The sequence below is a fragment of the Pygocentrus nattereri genome, chromosome 28 (genome assembly GCF_015220715.1).
Source record: "Pygocentrus nattereri isolate fPygNat1 chromosome 28, fPygNat1.pri, whole genome shotgun sequence".
In the NCBI taxonomy this organism is placed as follows: Eukaryota; Metazoa; Chordata; class Actinopteri; order Characiformes; family Serrasalmidae; genus Pygocentrus; species Pygocentrus nattereri.
In genome coordinates this window covers 11,851,628-11,871,203 of record NC_051238.1, presented here as the reverse complement: position 1 = coordinate 11,871,203, position 19,576 = coordinate 11,851,628, and the positions used below count along the sequence as shown (strand labels likewise).

Genomic DNA, 19,576 nt, shown 5'->3' with positions numbered 1-19,576 from the left:
GTGAATATGTGGTGCAGTGCATCTGCTGTTGTTCAGCATTTGACTTTTTCACTGTGCATTTTTTCATTTTCTTTCACTCGCCACTTGGTTTTGTATTGCTTTTCACTTATTTAACCATTCCCTCTGTACAGTACTTCATTGTTCGTTGCACTTTAATTATAAAGAGATCATCACAAACTGATTAACACATACATACTTTGAATACCGCTTGGAAAAATCTGAATATAGATTTTCAGTCTACTGGGATACAAACAAATGTGTATATATATATATATATATATATATATATATATATATATATATATATATATGTATATATGTGTATATATATATATATATATATATATATATATATATATATATATATATATATATATATATATATATATATATGAGATGTATGAGAGATGTATATGAGAGCTACTCTCTAGTAGAGTAAAATGGACAAGCATGTCTAGAACAAGGGTGGCAATGTGCTAATTTATAACGTTAACATAGTGAACCACTGGATGTTAACAGTGTTACATGCCATCTGTGTGAAGAATGGTTGTCATTATAAATTATTAATTAATATTTCAAGCTTATCATTTGTAAGTATCTAGTAAATTACATCCCAGTTTCCCAAAAAATTGTGATGCTGTGCAAAATGTAAATAAAACCAGAATGCACTGATGTATAAACCACTTAAATCCTATATTTAATTTAAAATAGTGCAAAGACAACATATCAAATGGTGAAATCGATGTGCCTGAAGTGACACTTTAAAGATCTCTTTTTCTCTTACCCCACATGTAATCAATCTGCCATGACATGTTTGGTGTCTGAAGTTTGCTCCTTTAGTTCTGTATTTGCAAGATGCTGCTAATATAGCAAATAGTTAGTGGAAGCTTATACCCCATCAAACAGCATCACAAACTGCTGGCTCAAATGGATCACTCCCTGGCCTTAAACCGTGTCTCAGGAAAGCTTGCTTGTTTCGTTTCTGACTCTGTGTGACTCTTAATCCTGATCCTGTAGATCTGCCTTCCTGCCGAGTTTAGTTCTGACCACAGTCTGCCATGCCTGCTCCAGCTAATTAATCTCTTCAGCAGTTCGTGACTGGCTAGATAAGATGCATTGAGGTGTCAGGAAAAGGGTCAGATGTTAGTTGCAAGTTGAAGCTAAACTCTGCAGCGGGTAGATCTCCAGGAACAGGGTTGGTAACCACTGTTGTAAGACATACTATTAACTGTAAAAATGACAAAAATGTACACTTCTTAAATAAGCAAACTTCAGTAATAGCAGACTGACTCCATTTGAGGACAATGGTGTAAAATGTACTTATGTATGTGTGTATTTATTTATTTGCCCATTTATCTCTAAAAGTAGAAGTAAAGTGACTCCATAACTTGTGGAGTGAAAAAGAAAATTAATTTTACAGTAGTCAAGTATTAGCATTAAATAGTAATCTTTCATTAAAAAGTATTCAGTTAACAGTGAAATAAAGCATTATAAATAAAGCATAAATAAAGCATTGCCGGTGGAAAAAACAATAATATATATATTGTCATAAGCATAGAACAGTAGAATGTAGAGGAATACTTGGAGCGGAAATTGAATTGAGGGGAAAATTCTCACTGCATTTTGAACTAAAAAGTCTTTTTCCCAGCAGATTAAAGCCACTTCTGATACATCATCATTACGCAAGGCTGATGAATTTGTGTCCAGGTGCATGCAGTGCAATCCATCACCATCCAGAATGCATAAGTGAATGTATTAGATGCTAAAAAGTCATTGAACTGCGTTATGTGCTAAATTGGCTCTAAGCAGAGATGGAGTGGCAGTAAGATCAGCTTGCTGAATTGATAATGTTCTCCATCTACGTCACTCTCGCCTGTCTTATTAGGCTGAGGGACTCTGGACATAAAAGCCTCCCACAAATGACTGTAAATCAAGAAGAATTCCAAGAAACCAGAGAGTGAACACACACACACACACACACACACACACACGCACACATGCACACACGCACACTTAAAAAGAATCCTGTCCCCTTATTAAAGTGCCTTAATTGTTTTTGCTGCTCCCCCCCCCCCCCCTTTAACTCTTTCTCTTGTTCTATTATTTCTCATTCTCTTCTCATTCTCTCTGTCGCTCTTTACCTTGATCTCTTTATATTTCTCTTTCTCGTCTTTTTTCTTTAATCTCTCTTGTCCCTCTCTTTCTCCCCTTTTCTCACTCATCTCCCTTCTCTCTTTTTCTCTTCTCTCTCTCCTTGTCTCTCTTTACTTCTCCCTCTCCCTTTCTCTCTTTCTGCTGCTCACTCTCTCTCTCTTCAGTCATCTCCCTTCATCTTTCTTTCTTCTCTTTCTCTCTCTCCCCTTTTAACCCTTTCACTTGTTCTATTATTTCTCATTTTCTTTTCATTCTCTTTCTCTTTCTGTCTCTCGCTCTTTAACTCTACTTCTCTCTCCCTCTCTCTCTTCTCTCTCTATCTTTTGACCTCTTACTCTGTTTATTTCTTAGTCACTCCTTTTCCTTGTCCCTCTTTACTTCTCCCTCTCCCCTTTTCTCTTTCTTCCTCCCACTCTCTCTTTCTCTCTTCAGTCTCCTCCCTCCATCTTTTCTCTCCCTCTCCCCCCCTCCCTCCACCTGCACATTTTCTTCATTTGCCTTTTCTTCCACTGCACTCTGAACTGGTACAGCACACAGAGGGAGGCTGAGCTGCCTGTGTATTCATATTGGTCAGTGTGCCATTGTTGCTGTTGGTCACTCTGTGTCCTCTGGTCCCTCAGCGATGAGTCTGCCCGTGAGCTCGGAGCTCTGTTCTCTGGAAAGATTGGCCCGCTACCGCAGCGCCTGCATCAACGGCTCTCCATACGCCATTAACAAGCCCATTGACATCAAAGGGAGAAGGAGATGGTAAAGTTGACTTATGTGAAGTAGAAGTACTTCAGTGCCGAATTGCAGCTGGCTGATTCTGACAGGCTGATTAGTGGCTTGATGTGGGCATAGTTTGTGTCTGATGGTGTGTGTTCAGTTTGATGTAGACATGGCAGATGCTCGTGAATGTTGCGTAAGAAGCATGTGGTGCTTTACTGTATGCAGCTGTTACTTTTTTGGTCTTTGAGATTGTTTGGTTTGGATGTTTTCTCCACAGGGCACAACACATGAGCTTTACTGGACTTCTCTGCCTTCTGATGTGCTGACTGTGTAATGGCGTGCTTTGCTATAAACAGCTAATTCATTTATACAGAAAGCATAGCAGAAATGAAATGAAGTATCGAGCTCACTTGTGTGCAGCAAAATCATCAATAACGGGATACAAACCACCGCTGAAGTAAAGTCGCTGTAAGGCTATTGATTTGTAGGAACCCTTTCTTAATGCTACCTTATCTCTCTCTCCACTGGCCGTGAGGGACTGAATGGCATCTCTTCAGTGGCAATAATGACTTTTGCTCTGCTAATATTGGAGCTTGTCAGGAGTTATAAATGTCTACCAGCTTGCTGGGTCATCACTTTGGAGCTAGTGTTCTCATAATAGCACTTTCTCAAAAGAGACCATATCTGCTCCAGTTCTGTTGTTTGCATGGGAACACCAGGCGTGGGTCAATATCGGCTGTACACTGAAAGACATTGTGTGTGTGGGCAGGTGCGTATTGCAGGTAGAGGGGCTGAATGCTGGGCAACAGCGCTGCTATCAGATATGTGCCCAATACTGCTGTCATTAAAACACACAGGCATAGAATCCAAGAGGCCTTTCAGAAGACAATACATTTACACACGCTTTCTCTTTGGAGTTACTATCAAAAGAACATTTGGACTGTTTTCAGCAGATTGATTTGAAGCACAAATACAGTAGCTTTATTCTTTGTTTGATTGTTGACCGATGAAGACAACAGTGTAATTCTGATGTTATGTATTCCTTCTTCAGGTAATTATAGAAATAATTCAACAAGTCACTCGGTGCTCTCTTTGTGCTGTTATAAAAACCTTAGCAATATCAGTGTGCCACATACACTTCTCTGCTGTTGGAGCAAAACCTTCTATCTCCAAAATGGGAACTTTACAGGAGAAGGAAACTTTTAACGTAAGTCAGTGGAACCAGAAAGTGATGTTTATCATGAAATTTACGCCCAAGGTAACGGCCAACAGGCATTTTCATATTATGTCAAAAACTGAAAAATGACAACAATGTTTTCTTTTTCCCAACATCAGTAAATTGTACCAACAACATGTCACTGCTGTGTTGAGAATGGTTCATGACCCAAATACAATATCTGGTCAACAGTGGTCAGAAACTGACCAGTGATGAATGAAGCACAGGGTGGCTGACAGATTGCACATTACAACAGATATTATAGTCTGTAATTGTACATTTATTATACTGAGCAAAATTCAGAGGCCACTCTTTGTTTATATAATTGTCAAAATGGCCATTAAGTACATTATTCATTTTTCAGCATTAGAAAACAATTATTTAAGAGAAAATTGCACAGAATCTTTAACAGCTAAATATAACACATTTCTCAGTATTTACTGGTTTAGTCTCCACCCTTTATTAGTACAGCATCTGTTCTCTTCTTACTTTCAAAGAAATCTGCAGGGATATTTTTCCACACCTGCAATGCTCAGTCTTAGACGTTGGTTGGATTAGCTGCACATCCTTTCAGACCCATAGCATTGAGTCACAGAATGAAAGAAAGAACAGGAAAAACCTTTTTTGAGTTCAGAAGTAAGAGTGGAGCTTGATTGTCTCCTCTCCCTCAAAGGTGAAAGCTTTGAGAAGTGTTTATCTGATGGTGATAGTTTCGGTGGTCTGCCAGGTCACACAAGGTTATTAGCGGTCTCATTTTCTCTATATTTCGTTTAGTTTTTTGCTTATTTTCCTTTGACTTTTTTCTCTGCAAGTGGACTGTCTCTTAAAGTTGAAAGCTGTGAGAACTGTTTATCAGATTGCGACAGTTCTGGTGGTCTACCAGGTCATACACGGTTATTAGCAGTCTTATTTTTGTGTGTTTTGTGTGTGTTTTAATAATTCTCTTTTGAGCTCTGTTTTTTTTCCTATGACTTTTCTCTCTGCAAGTGGACTTATCTGATCTCCTTAGAAATATCTCCTGTAAATGACTGACTTGTACTTAAAGGCCTCTTTGACTGTAATTTAAATAAATGAAGGGCAGTCTCTTTTGTTCTGTGCTCTAAGCCTGGTAGAACTCATGGAACTACAAGGTGATGTGTGGTGAATGTATATGCAGTGTAGCTCCTGTTGGTCCTGTAATCAATATTAGGTAGCAGGGAGCTGTTAGTCTGTGAGTGGGCCGAGTCTGTACTGCACTGTTCCACAGATATGGGCTGATCGTATATGCAGGATTAAGATAAGCTATACATTACTAATGCACACCATCTGTTCTTTGTAAGGTGTTACTCTACAAATTCACTCTGGTTTTAAATGATTAGACTAAATCATTGGTGATCTGGATGATTAACTGTGACATTCAGTTTTCGGGCACTGAATGATGTTTTTCTGCTTCATTACCCAAGGTGTTATTTTTAACCTTTATTTGATGATGATAAGGCTGACAGGCAGCCTTGCTCCTCATAAAGGCCACTCTGGTCGAGGGGAAGGGCAGGGGAGTCAGGGCTATTCTGCAGAACCCTTGCTATCTCTTCACACTGGGCAGATTGCAGAATGGCTGTCATTGATTCAGGAGTGTGATTTTGAGCTCCATTAGTATTCACTGTAGATCTGTTTTACTGATCCCTGCTGTGCAATATACCACATGGTACTGGTCATTTGAAATATCCAGGCTTAAAGAGGTGCTCAGCTAATTAATGCTTCAAATGAGCATGCTGTACACTGGGGGAAGAGCACTGTGACAAATGTAACAAATGAACAGCAATTTTTTTTTCAAACCGCAATAAAATTGCAATAACATGTTTTGCTGCTGAAGTCCTAATATGTAATTTAGCTCCTTGATGTGCTTAAAGAGCAGTTACATTACATAGCCATCTATAAAGTTGATAAATCTTTTAAAATATCTTTTAGGTGTCTAATCAAGTTCCCCACTGATTCCATGCACTGGTGATATACTGGACACGTTATTCTGCAGGTAGCCTCATTTTACAGGTGTGCACTGTAAAGATATTTTACATGGGGATATGTATTTAGTGTTTCTCAGTGATTTAAGTCCTTTTGAAACATGCCATTTCATATTTTTTTGTAGAATGCACACTCCTGCTTCAGCAAAGAAGCTGGCAACGTACTATAAAACAAACCATAGAAATAAGCCCCAGTTATATTAATCCCATGCCATTTGGCATGTCAGTAAATATTCCATCACATCCTGGGGAAAAGTCTGTTTCTTCAGTGTGGAGCCACTCGAAGAACCATTTACTCGTATTCTTTTGACTGTAAATCCATTGTCAACTAAAAGCTAATGACAGTGCTAATGCCACATTGTATTCCCTTAAAACAGCTAGGTAGATGGTCAGGATAAACAAATTTATTATTACATTAAATGTTTGACTCTTTGGAATTACAACAGATTTCTTATTCCATCCAAATTAGTCATTAACATTGTAGAAATCCTTGAATAAAATCACATTACCCCACCACCCCATGTAAAACTAATCCATTCCCAATCGTACGATATGAGTGCTTAATAAGTAGAAATTATTAGAAATGCAGTCACAACATTTTGTTCATGTGTGGGAACATTATAAGTTACACTCCTGTTTGTAATGGACTTGCTGATTCTGGGAAGCTCACCTGAAACGTCACAGGCTTCCCCCACTGTTGACCTCACTCACATCACGGGAGCTTTAAGTTCATGAACTGAAGCGAACCCACCTCAACTAGAATCACCCTGTAAACCTTAACAGGGAAAGTTCTCTGTGTTATTATAGTGTAGTGCATCAAGACTGGATTTATGCTAAAACAAAAAAACAAAAAAAAAATTGAATTGTCTTTAAATTTGTAGATGGACACAAACATTGTAAAGGCACGATCCTGAACAGAAACAGTAAACAAATAAATGCAAATAAACACAATACACATCTACCAGTAGTGTTTTATGTATATTATCTAATATATTTATTAACTACTAATTAACAATTGACCAGTAAACAACAGATAAACAGTTTTTTCAGCCATATTGGTGGAAAATGTTATTTTAGTTTGATTACATTTAAAAAAACAGCCTATTTGAATAGGCAAATTAATAATTCATTGAGGAGCATTTTTGAATTGTACATATGCAGGCGCAGCACATAGTTGGTTCTGCTAGATAAGAATGACAAAAATAAAGTGTGCAAGACACATTTCAAGAGGACAGTAGCCCAACTACAGCTTCCTTTTCTCTGTGTTGTGTTCATTCTTATTTTTGATAGTATTTGTATTCTGTGTTATACATGTACATGAGCAGCAATTTGACCAAGAGAAATCCTCTGTATGTGCAACAGTAATTGGCTAACAAAGTGAATCTGATTCTTATTTTGATTGTGAGGAAGAATTTTCAATGGAGAGTCACTGTTATCTAACACAGTCAACGCTGAAATTAATCTGTGTCTAGTAAATCATCTCTCAGAAGAATTCTGTGCTAAAAACCTAGGCAGGTATTGTGTTTTCAAGCTTTTGACCAATTTTATTAACCTTCTTAGAACAACTCTCATATTCTAATTTTGGATCCTGGGGGTCCTTCACACACGACAAGAAACACTAGGACAGCAAGGCCAAGAGTGGCTGCTTCTGGTGTTTTGGTTTAAACGTTAAAAACGCTCTTTTATTAGGTGTCTTTAGTGAGCTGATATGTGTCTGTGCGTGGAAAGCCCGTCCTGCGCACAGCTGCACTGTGGAATATGCTGGCAGCCGGTCAACAAGGCCAGACTGGGATTTGATGGGATTATTGAGTGAGGTCAGGGGACGGTGACGTGGACATTCTCACAGGAACCTGGAGTTCTGTATTGTGACATTAGCCTCTGTGGAGTCCAGTGTGCTGCAGGGCCAGCAGAGTTCTTGTCTCTCTCTCCTAAAGTGGTTAGCGTGTGATGGCAGCTAGCTCTCAACATGAGCTCTCCTAAAGGCAAGAAGAGGAAACGCTACTTCAAGTCTCGCAGGTACTCACAGCTTTGTAAATCTGGCCTTGGACAGTTCATTTCAATTACAGCTCTTTGGGAAACTACTTGGTGCATCATCAGATGTCAGATTTCACCCAGATTTGACTGAGTATTTTGGTACAATTCAGATTTTTCTTTTTAAATCGACTAGATACACAAATCTATGCCTTTGCTTTGGGAATATGCTTAATCCAAGTGTTTTACATGTTACAAATGAAAAGTCCTAAAAATAAATGTAAAATTAGATGGTGTTAGATTTGAAGCTTTTTACTACATTTTATATGACAGAATATTACGAGGTTGGTTGCCTAATGCAATGGAGAGGCATGCATTGGTATAACGTCATGCTGAGCACGACAGACACATATCAATTATGGGTGTAAAGAGTACACATTTTATCAGACTGGGAATTAATTAGACAATACATAATTACCTTGCTGAAAGAGCCATTTACACAGTACTAAACATTTGAAAATCTGCTGAGAATTATACTTAATTGTAGCACATACTTTACTGAGTGACGTTATGATCAGTTCCACAAGCGATGAAATGGAAAAGCCATCTTACAACTGAAGCCTCAGTATGTTTTCTCTCCTGCTAATCTTTCATGTGTTTTAGTTCATTCTTGTGGCAGTCTATTTGAAAGCTGTTTTGTCTTGTAAACACTAGGGGGCGACGTTGGAATGCACTTATTTAATCATTGCATCCTTAAAGCTTGACTTTATGGAATTACACTATTTCTGTAGAATTTAGAATTTATTCACACTCTATACATCCTTTATTATATTAGTAGTTGTACATAAAGACAGGAGGCCAACTAAAAGTTGCTAGCGTACATTTAAGAATGAGATGTAGTTGTAGGTCTTCCTATAGTACACGAACAGCATGGTCTGGGTTTTGGATGATGCAATTTTTTTTAGATGGTACGCCCGATTAAAGCTGAAGTAGTCTTGTAATATCTTTGTTAGGGTTAGTTGTGTTTGTTTCGCTGCTATGCCTGTTCCATCACACCCACTGTTGTGGTTGAAAATGCTGAATAGGTGTTGAACCACAGGAAATCCTCTGTAAATACCACCACATGCTCATCATGACGCTGGTCAGTTACGGACGAGCATTTCCCTAATGGCCCTGCGTCAGTATGAAAGACTCTTACCTGTAAGGTAAAAGCTTACCAATAAGGCTTAAAGGGTGTCAGAGAGAGGACAGTGGAGGAAATGCAGAGAGATGCAACAAGGTCAGGCAAGTGAAGAACAATGGTTAAAGAGGAATTCCATCCATATTTAATTTTTTTTTTACATAAATCAGTTATTAAGATTAAAGTCATTCATAGTGGTTTGATGTAAAATGGTGCATTGTAGAGCCATTCCTACTCTACATTTCTTGGGGGAACAGGGGGTTGCAAGTTTAGTTTATTTACTATTCAGAACATCCAGTGAAACTACACATCTTCTAATATATAATATTATATATATAATGTCGATAATGGTAAATTAGTGGTAAATCTGAAAGTAATAATCTTTCTTTGAGGACTATTTTGCCTTACAGTGTCCTGCATGTACCCCTCCACCGTGAATGGCTTCTGAAAAACATCTTTTCTCAAGACTCAGAAAACAGTGTCTCAAGCATCAGGCAGTGTATTCATAGCCATTTCATGTCGTAGCTTTAAATGAGTCATTAAACTCTTTGGGCTTCTGGTTCCTGTCACTACTACTGTAGACAATTCTCACTCTGTAAGTTTTTTGAGAAGGGAGCGTTTCACACCAAACCACTCGGAATCTTAACTGTTTAATTATACAGAAATGTTGAAAAATTGGTGGAATTCCACTTTTTGTTATTCTGAGCACTTTGGAAAGATTTGTTTGTTGTTGTTTATTTTTTTTTCCACTGTATTACTACATAATATAACTTCTTTATCCAGTGTGCAGTTCATAAATACAGAATTTACATATTTCTAATAACTGAAGAATAAGTCTTGCCTAATAAGGCTATTAAATGAATAATGAGCTTATGGGTTAAGGGGACATTACAAATACAGGTAAGTCGTACTCAGACTACTCTGCTGTTCTACCGCTTCCCTTCCTCCATTTAAAAATCATACATGCATACAAACACACACTCGTACTAAGCCTAAGCTGAATGCTCCTCTCTAAGATAAATATACATGCTCGCCCCGCACCTCTTTACTGTGTATGGGGCTTTGTGTACTGGAGGCTCCCTGAGCTACACTGAAATCTCTGTCACCTGACACCAGAGCAGGAGTCCTTCTGTCCACCGCAGTATCACTATAACAGTATAGCAGCAACTAGCCCTCACACGCACACACAGAAAGAGAGAGAAATTTAAGGAGAGACAGGGAGAACAAGAGCACGTGGTGTGTGGAGAGAGAGAGTGAGAGAGAATGTGTGAGGTAGAACAAGAGAGATAGAGTTTGGGGAGACACAGGGAAAGACAGTGAGAGAGTGAGTTGGGGAGGGAGATAATGAGAGAGATAAGGAGAGAGAGTGAGAACTGGAGGAAGTTGTGAGAGAGAGTATGAGAAAGAGAGAGAGAGAGTGTGTGTGTGTGTGTGTGTGTGTGTGTGTGTGTGTGTGTGTGTGTGTGTGTGTGTGTGTGTGATAGAGAAAGAGAGAGAGACATTCTTGTGTGTGCATCTGTGTGGGAGAGAGTTGGGGAGAGAGACAATGAGATATAAAAAAGACAGAATGAGAGATTTGGGGAGAGAGAAAGAATGAGACAGATGGGAAGAGAGAATGAGTGAATGCTGGGGTAGGGGGGTCGAAAGAGTTGGGTAAAGTGATTTTGGGGAGGGAGAAAAAATGAGAAGGAATGAAAGAGTAGAGGAGAGAAGAGAGTAGAGTTGGGGGAGAGATAGAGGGAATGAGAGATGTTTGGGGAGAGAAAGAAACAGTGAGTGGGGCACAGAGAGCTCAGATTGGGCAGGTTCTCCTCCAGTGTAGTAGCAGTGGGCGGGGTGAAAACACCAGCTCTACTTGAGTAAGGGTGGAAGTTCAGGGAGAGCAGAGGAGTGTGTGTGAGCGGAGACCAGCCTCTCTGCCAGAGGGAGTGCAGGAGGGTGCATGTGAGGACTAAACACATATAGAGTGAGCAGTAGCACCGGAGCTAGCGGGCGTAGAGCCTGGCGGTCACCATGAGCATTGTTATGAAGCCTCGCTCACGCTCCACCAGCTCTCTGAAGAACGCTGAAGGGTAACACAGAAACTTTTCATTTAACAGCAAGAGTGTTTGTTTTCTCTTCCTCTCCCTGCCCCCTGGCTTCCTTCTCACATCGCTGTGTCAGCATGCCGTTTCCTTACCCTTTTCTTGTCTTCCCTTTTCCTCCACCAGCTCTTTAGAATCTTTTCTCTTCAACATCTTTAACAGCTGCCTGCCTCTTCCAGCTTCAAGTCTCTGGCACTTTTTAAAACCTCCACCACGCCTCCTTTTCCAGAGTCCTGTGTTTCTTTGTCCACTGTCTAGCTAACATGTGTTAATATTTAATAGATTTAAAAGTGATGTGTGGATTTAACTGTCCAGCTAATTAACTCTGTGCTGTGAATTAATTGTCAGTGTTTGACAGCTGCTGGCATTTTAAAAGCGAACTATGTAAATCTTAGTGTTTAAAGTTCAGCTGCTGTGTTTTTAACACCACTCATGGGTGCCAGATGTTTCTGTACTAGCACACTGGGCCTGAATGGGTGCTGTTTACATGCTGCAGGGCAGATAGCTTGGCCTCCTTTCTCCTGTCCTGTCTTGTTCCTTATGTTCTTGTGCTTATTATAGTCTCAGAGGTAGCACATGCTGTCATAAGGGAGCTTGCACTTAATCTCTGTGCTTATTGTTGTATTCCATGGAGTTGTTTTGTGCTCAAAGGGGAATCTCACCATTTTTTCCCAATTTTTAAAATAGTTCAGTCACTGAGATGTAACCAAAATCATTCACAGTGGTTTGATGTGAAATGTTTCACTGTAGAGAAACTGACTCAGATTTTCTTTACAGTGATGGTGATAGCAACCAGGGGTTGTGATGTCTACAATGCAAATACAGCCATTTTTTTTACTATACGAAAGGATCAGCGAACCTACATGTGTCTTCTGATGATGTCATGATAATAGTAAAACACTGGTAATTACATTTTTGAGGACTTTTTGCATTATAACAACTTCTCCTCCATGAATAGCTTTTTAAAATTACAATTCTAGGCAAAGTTTTTATCTTAAAACTATTCTATGAGGCATCAGGCAATGTATTTGTAACTTTTTCATGTACTAACTTGCTTTGAGGATGGCTATTAGTGCAGGAGTGTCCAATATTATCTGCAAAAAGCCAGCGTGGCTGCAGATTTTCATTCCAACAAAGCAGGAGCACATGTTGTCAGCTGTCTGAAGTCTGAAACCAGTTGTTTTAAATGGTAGAACCAGATGTGTTCCAGCTTGTATAAAATGATCTTCAGCCACACCGGCTCTTTATAGATATGTGTGGGCATAAGTTGTTTTAGAGGCATTAAACACTGGATGTCTGGTTCCTATCACCACCACTATGAACAATTCTGAGTAGAACTGGACATTTGACATCAAACCACTCTGAATGACTTTGTTCACATCTTAACTTTTAGTGTATATAATAACATGTAGTATTGGGCTATTATGTCGTTATGTCGATACATGCTATTAAGTTTCTAGGTATGGGGTGCGGTCATTTTGTGGTCTTGTATGCATGTGTAGGGATAGATGTGTGTGTGTTCACATTGTGTATATAAGCTCGAGGGCAATGGGTGTGGTAGAGAGAGCAGCCCCCCACCCCTTCCTCCAACTTTTGGAATGCTGCATGTCATCACTATCAATAAAGTCTTTCAACTAAGTAAACATGACTTTAGGGGAATGCATTTGTGCTTGTGCGTCTGTTCTACACTCATGTGAAGGAGTAAGGAAGTTGTGAGGGAGGAATGACGTTATTGGTCATGTTGCTAGATGCACTGGCCGAGCACAGGGCAGTGGTGAACATTTGGGCCTTGCATGTGGTCTCTGTGGTCAGCGCCACTTTGCGTTACCGCTTTGGCGGTGTTGCTCAAGTGTACTATACTCACTAAAATGGTATCAGCTGGCAAACATAGCTACAGATGCCTTAAGTAAGTCAAATCACTAATGATTGAACAGATGTTATCACAGAAAAGTACAGTTTACTTCGGTTTGATACAGATGACCAAAACCTAAGCATGACATTGAGGCCTCTTCGACTGTGCTGACAGCAGAGGACTGCACATGTTGGTGCACTGGTGCCAGGATTTATCTGTGTATGTGTGTTTGTGTGTGTGTGAGAGCCATGAGTTGCTCGTATCTCCTACATGTAGAAGGTCTTATCTGGGTGAATAACCAGTTCGCCAGCCCCAACTCTGCCTCCTATCCTGTGGCGAGCCTCTAAATACTAACCAGCCATCTTAATTCAAGATTTATGGTTCGTCTTTGGGGAATAGGAGGAAGTGTAGGCAATGTGGAGAGACACCCCTTCCCCTTAGCTCTGACCTAAAAATAGATCTACCATTACTGGTAAGTTTAGGTAGTACGTTTATTAGAGATACATTACATACTGACCAGTGTTAAGTTCTCTCATTTCACAGGACTTTTGTGTGCTCTCTCTCTGCAAAATAACTTTTTATGCTACCTCTGTATATAGATACATAGACACAGAAAGAAGACTTTAATTTCCTCTTGTCACCTGTGTGTGTTGACTTTTTCGGTCAGTTATAATAGACAGCAGTCATTTTACATCTTTGTTATATTGCCTTATTTGTCTTTGACTGCCTTTTGCTATATAAAAGGTGTAAAGGCAGGCAGGTGATTTTGGAAATCTTGTTCTCCTGCACTCACGTTCCACACTTATGAGCTCAGTGGACGAAAATGCTCAGTCCGATTGAGATGATGTGACATAAGTGCTCGTATTGCATGTGAAATTGGCAGTTCTGCCTATGAAGTTTCCAATAAAGCTGTTTCATTCAAAGCAACATGCTTTTCATGTACATGGTAGGACAGTACGGACTCTATATGGTCTTGCAAAGAGAAAAAAAAATCTATGTATTTAATTCTATACCATTCAGTCAAACATAGCAAAGTCATTATATACAGAGCTTACTGCATAAATTGTCAATTGTTCTGCCTATGTTTTGTGCTCACCTGTGTAGGGTTAGTGGTGCACTTATAATGGTGACCTTTAAAGCTTGATTAGAATTGAAACTTGTTTTGAGATTGTTTAAAATAAAGATATTTTGATGTGTCTGACCGTCTGACTTCTCAGTTGAAGCCCCCCCACCCACCCACTGCATGTCAGAGGACAGCTGATAAAGCCAAAATTTGACTTGATACTGAAGTTCAGATGGCTCACATAAGTTAATAAGGAGATATAAGGAGATATAGGGAAAAGCTCAAGGAAATCACTGTTGCCACTACAGTGCTTCTCCGCTGTCTCCAGCCCTCAGAATCCAAACCAAGGACCTGAAAATGCTTAGAAGCAGACAGGGTCATATTATGCAAACATTATGTAGTAAAGTCTTCAGTGAGTGAAAAGTTCAGAATTGGGTTGTCGACTAAAGTCAAATGTGCTGTCATTTGTACATCAAAGGAGGATTTGGTTGATGAGTCAACTGTGTAAGAACCAGGAAAACATGAAAATACAGTGCATGCATTACTCAGGAAAGGAATTGAGACTTACAGAGAAGCCAATGTAAACCCTCCTTACCTCCTTTCACGAGAACAGTACATCCTCTTACGAAAATTTGTAATTGGAACGTCTTTACCATCATTACCACGTGGAACTCTTGCATGCTGTTGGAGTTGGTGCACTGTTGGACTGTAAGACTGATTGGCTTTTTCCTCTCAGGATGTGTCTTCTGACCTGACCACACCTTATGGAAGCCATTTGATTACTGGAAGCTGTGAAATCCCAAATACTAAAGAAGTAATAAGACACAATCTTGTTTAGTAAGTTCCAGCACATAAAGCTGTAGGACAGTCCTACATCTATGGGATTATGTTTTCATTGCATGCAGTTTCTAAATAACTTCTTAACGTTTTTTTTCCCAAATTCAGTCAAAATGTTATGAATGGAATTTCCTTAAATTAGTTATAAATCAATGATTCAAAAACTCTAACAGTGTAGTTAGCTGTTGTATTTCCAGTATGCCTAATTCTGGCAAAGATTTGATCAGATGCCAGAGAAAGCTGATTTAATGTTGAAGTGTTCTCAGTCTTGTGCCTGGCCCAGCAGACCAAACTTACTCAGGAATGAAAAACTTAAAATCCTTTCAGTGGCTTTGGCTGGTTCACACTTTTTCCTGCCCATATTCCAACAAGACATGCTTCATGTGCTAGGACTGGCTGAAATTTTCTCTACAAAATGTGAGCAAAACTTAAACTGGTTGAGTATGAACAGCTAAACAGTTCCAGAGCAGGAAGGCAGGGCCTATGTTTGATGGATTAAAAAGCCTTTTTGCTGTTTGTCTTAGTGTTTCAGGCTTTGAAACTTTCATCATCTCCCTGACAGGGAAGTTTGGTTTGCTTCATTCCAGCAAAGGGCTTCTTTTCAGCTTTTAAAGGTCTCCTCTTTGTGTCTAAGCCAACAACCTGAACTGGTTTGTTTTCTCCTCATTAAAAATGTATGATACCGTAAAGCATTAGAGTGCTAGGCTATGTGGGATATCTTTTCTAGACCAAATTTGCATTAGTTTGCACTCTTTCTCTGGAACAATACTGCATAATTAGCCTGATGGCTGCATACATCACATATATCACAGCCATTCTAACATATCTGAATGTATTTTTGTGTTTCTTTCTTGCTGATGAGGTATCCTAATGACAGAACCAGTGTAAAGAAAAGAGCTGACAGTGTCAAAACTTCAACTTTTAACATAGAGCTGTAAATGTTAAACGCTGATGCTGAAAAACGTTCACACCATACAAAAGTTCATTGCACGATAGCCGATAACAATCAAGGGCTGGGCTCAGTGCCACATTTAAAGGTGCAGAAGACAAGCCACACATTATAGATTGCCAAGGCAAACAACACTTTTTTAGATCTTCATGGCCATAAAACCCTTCACTAACATTGTACAGGTAAATGGCGTGATATAAGGTTAGAGTGAACGATAACACAGCAAGTAAACTAACATTAACTCCCCCTGTAGTTGTTAATGCAAAGCTAATTACAAACATTGATTCTGTGAAACAGCAAGAGTAAGTTCATTTTACCTTTAATTGTGCAGCAGTTGCATTCTGGTGCCTCTCGCTAGCATAACCTTTGAAATAACTAGAGTTCATGCAACCAGCACAGCTAACAAGACAGAACACGGATGGGTTTATAAATGTACTGAAAAGGTTAAAAGGGCTTACATACGATCACTATTGTAGTTTTAGTTAGAAAGGTAACAGCCGATCGCACATTTGGGCTGAAAATTGTTTGGTGCTGATACACAGCTGATCAATCCTTCTATCTTTAGCATTTAACCTTGCAACCTACTAGTATTTTAGCCACCAGTTACTGTCTGTATCCGATAAAATAGCCTGTGAGTGTAGGTACAAGGTAATTAACTTGTGGCTCACTGTTTTCTAGAAGTTAATAGAGTGTGTTTTGATTCCATGTTAGCTTGCTAAATTCTTCTCATGGAGTAATGTCTTCCTCTCCAGCCCAACCAAAGGAAACGTGTTTGCGTCAACTTTTTAAGCAGGATTAGTCACATGTACTCTGCGCATGTGCAAACCGCTGCATGTGTCAACTTTAGACAGCATAAGCTATTTTCATTACAACTGCCCACATTCTATTCTGTTACTAAAGTGTTAAGGCACTGTAATCAAATATGGACTACATTTTATTAAGTGTACATTGCATTAACAGATGTGTGCATATCAGGGAAGTGAAATCTCAAGGTAATTACACCAAAAGAACAAACTGTGCTGTGTTTCGGGCCACTGAGGCAGCATGTGTGCGTATGTGTGTATTTGTGTGTCCATTTATGAGTAACATAAGCCGAGTTTAAGCATGCGGTGATCCTTGTTTGAAGAACAGATGGAGGCCATCACTTATTGCTCACTTAACAGTGATGAAGGATAACAGACTAGAGAGAGTAAGAGAGAGACAACAGCATGTTTTTTCCTCTCCCTCTTGTGCTTTTCTCTCCAAGCCAAACTGCAAGTTATAACTTTTAAAGGTCATGCTGGTGTTTCCTGTGGTGGCTTAACAGAATTAATAGCTAAGCATAAGCAGGTTATATTAAAATACTGCTCCAGATAAAGTGCGGTACTTGATGTAAAGACTATATTTTCCGCATTTACCGTTGTCCATGGAATGTCTGTGAAAATGACGCGAAAAAGTATGGATTATAGTAGTTCGATTTCAACACTGCTAGGAGATTGCTGTCCTCTTTGCAGTTTAATTAAAGTCTCTCATGACCAGGAATCCCTTAAATTCACAGGCCTATTACATATTAAGGTTTATTATCCAGTAACTACATGGATACCAGTGCGAACTGGTTGAACTATTCTAAGGTTATGTAAGTGTGAAGTAAAACTGAACCAAATTCTCTTGCTTAGGCAACTAATTTTAAACTTAATTTAGTCAAACCTTAGATTTTCAGTCTCACAACAATGGATCACTTTTTACCAGGAAACATCACCATGGCAACTTGTGCTTCATGCCTAACCTTCTCCAGGGCAGGTAAGTTCAGGCATTACTCTTGGACCAATCAGGAACAGCCTTTTGATGGAGGTGGAGCCCTCCAGTCACTTGTTTTTCTTCATGAGCTCTGAGGTGTCAGTCATGTGGAAAAATGTTTTTTTTAGCAGAAGAAGTAAATAATGCTAAAAGACAGGAATATAAAGCAGTTATTACACTATTAAACACTAACACAGTAGCAGTGGCAACAGCACTTTTAACATTAAAACCACTAAACTTTTCAAATATTTACATAGAATAATGTTTTCCATTTGTTTTTTTTTTAATAATTGTCTGATTGGCTGTTGGTCATAAACATCATGTTTTATGTGCATGTTCACAAGAATTAATCACAGTGTCAGTATCAAAATCAAAATAATCACCATTGTAAATGAAGTCTGAAACTTAATCAGGAGTTGCCAAATCACATATTAAACTGATACAAAGTTGGTGATTTTAAGTAATTATTTCTGATATTGTTTTGCTTTTGTTATTATTGCACTTATTTGCATATTTCCAAGATGCCTCCCATTTGTTAACATGGAAAAACTGGTGGAAACAATGTAGTTTTATTGATGGCTTCTTCTGTTTGCCACCTTCTATGCTCCTATTATTTCTTTGTTAAAAAAAAACACATTTAAATTCAGACGTACTATGGATTTGTGAAGAGATTCAAAATGTAAGAGTTGAAACAGAAGGGAACTCCTTTTGTATTGGTGCGGTGTTAGTGGCCTCTCTCACAGCAAACAAGTACATAGACAAAGACTGAGCCAGCTTGTTAATAATGCATGCAGATAGATGCGATTGTGTAAGATGGTAAGGCAAGCTGCCACTGCGATATGGCCCATGGGAGATGGGTGTAAGGCAGTGGCAGGCCCAAGGCTTGTACACGTGTTTTATACAGACAGCTTTAGGTCCTCAGACAGACCTCGCTGTACTCAGTCATAACAGAAGAATAAGCCTGTCCATCACCTCCTGTACTAGTGACGGCAAATGAGTACCCATGCATGCTGCCCCTTTTTGTTTTCTCAGCACTAGTATGATGAAGACTGTGTTACGCCAGCCTTGTCTTGCACATCAGGCCGAGCGGATTAGTCAGTATTAGCCGTTAGCGGCCTGGGCTGTACCGGCCTCTATAATCACAATGACTACCGGCCTGAGGTCTGGCAGTGAGGTAAGCCAGAGGGTGAGAGACGTAAAGCTGCGTCATGCTCTACGTCAAGCCCAAGGGAATCCCAAGAGCTTTGGGATTGTACTAATACTCCCTAGGTATTATGGGTCAACCCAGGTAGCCAAGGTATGGGGGATCACCACGGAGACACATGGCGGTTGCGAGGCAGTGGGTCTTAGGGAGATAAGCTCAACTATTAAAACGCTGTGAACTCCACAGCGCTGACGTCTCCTACAGTATTTGAGTACACAGGAACTCCGCTGTAGCAGTGATAATGTTTTTAATTAGTGCTGAGAATGTCAACACTGCCATTTTTCTTTGGGTCTGGAACATGTGACACACTTTCAATTTTGTGATTTGAACTTGAAGAAGAGACCATTTGCATGTGTGAAGCTGAATGCAGCTAAGAAGCCGATTATACAATTTAGTTTAATTTTAAACCATGAGAAGATACACATTCAAACCAGTTTAAATGAATTAAAAAATTATGCAATATCTATATCACATATAGGAAGTTAGTCTAGTTAATTGATGTTAAATACAGACGCCTCTGTCAAAAAGTGGAACCCGAGGGCCTCAATCCTGATCCGTGAGATCTAAAACCTTGCAGAGTTC

At 39.4% G+C, this 19,576-nt stretch overlaps 1 protein-coding gene across 5 annotated transcripts in view; it reads left to right on the top strand.

Annotated features, from left to right (window-relative positions):
- Positions 1-19,576, top strand: part of pde4d (phosphodiesterase 4D, cAMP-specific) — a 171,485-nt gene that overhangs the window by 122,576 nt on the left and 29,333 nt on the right. The window contains exon 1 of one of the 5 annotated variants that reach the window (XM_017723370.2): positions 11,132-11,301. The exons of the other annotated variants lie outside the window; for them this stretch is intronic. Within the exon in view, the coding sequence (XP_017578859.1) occupies positions 11,243-11,301 (59 nt within the window). The 5' untranslated portion in view covers positions 11,132-11,242. Of the gene's footprint in view, positions 1-11,131; positions 11,302-19,576 lie in introns of those variants that run through there. 5 annotated transcript variants of the gene reach the window in all.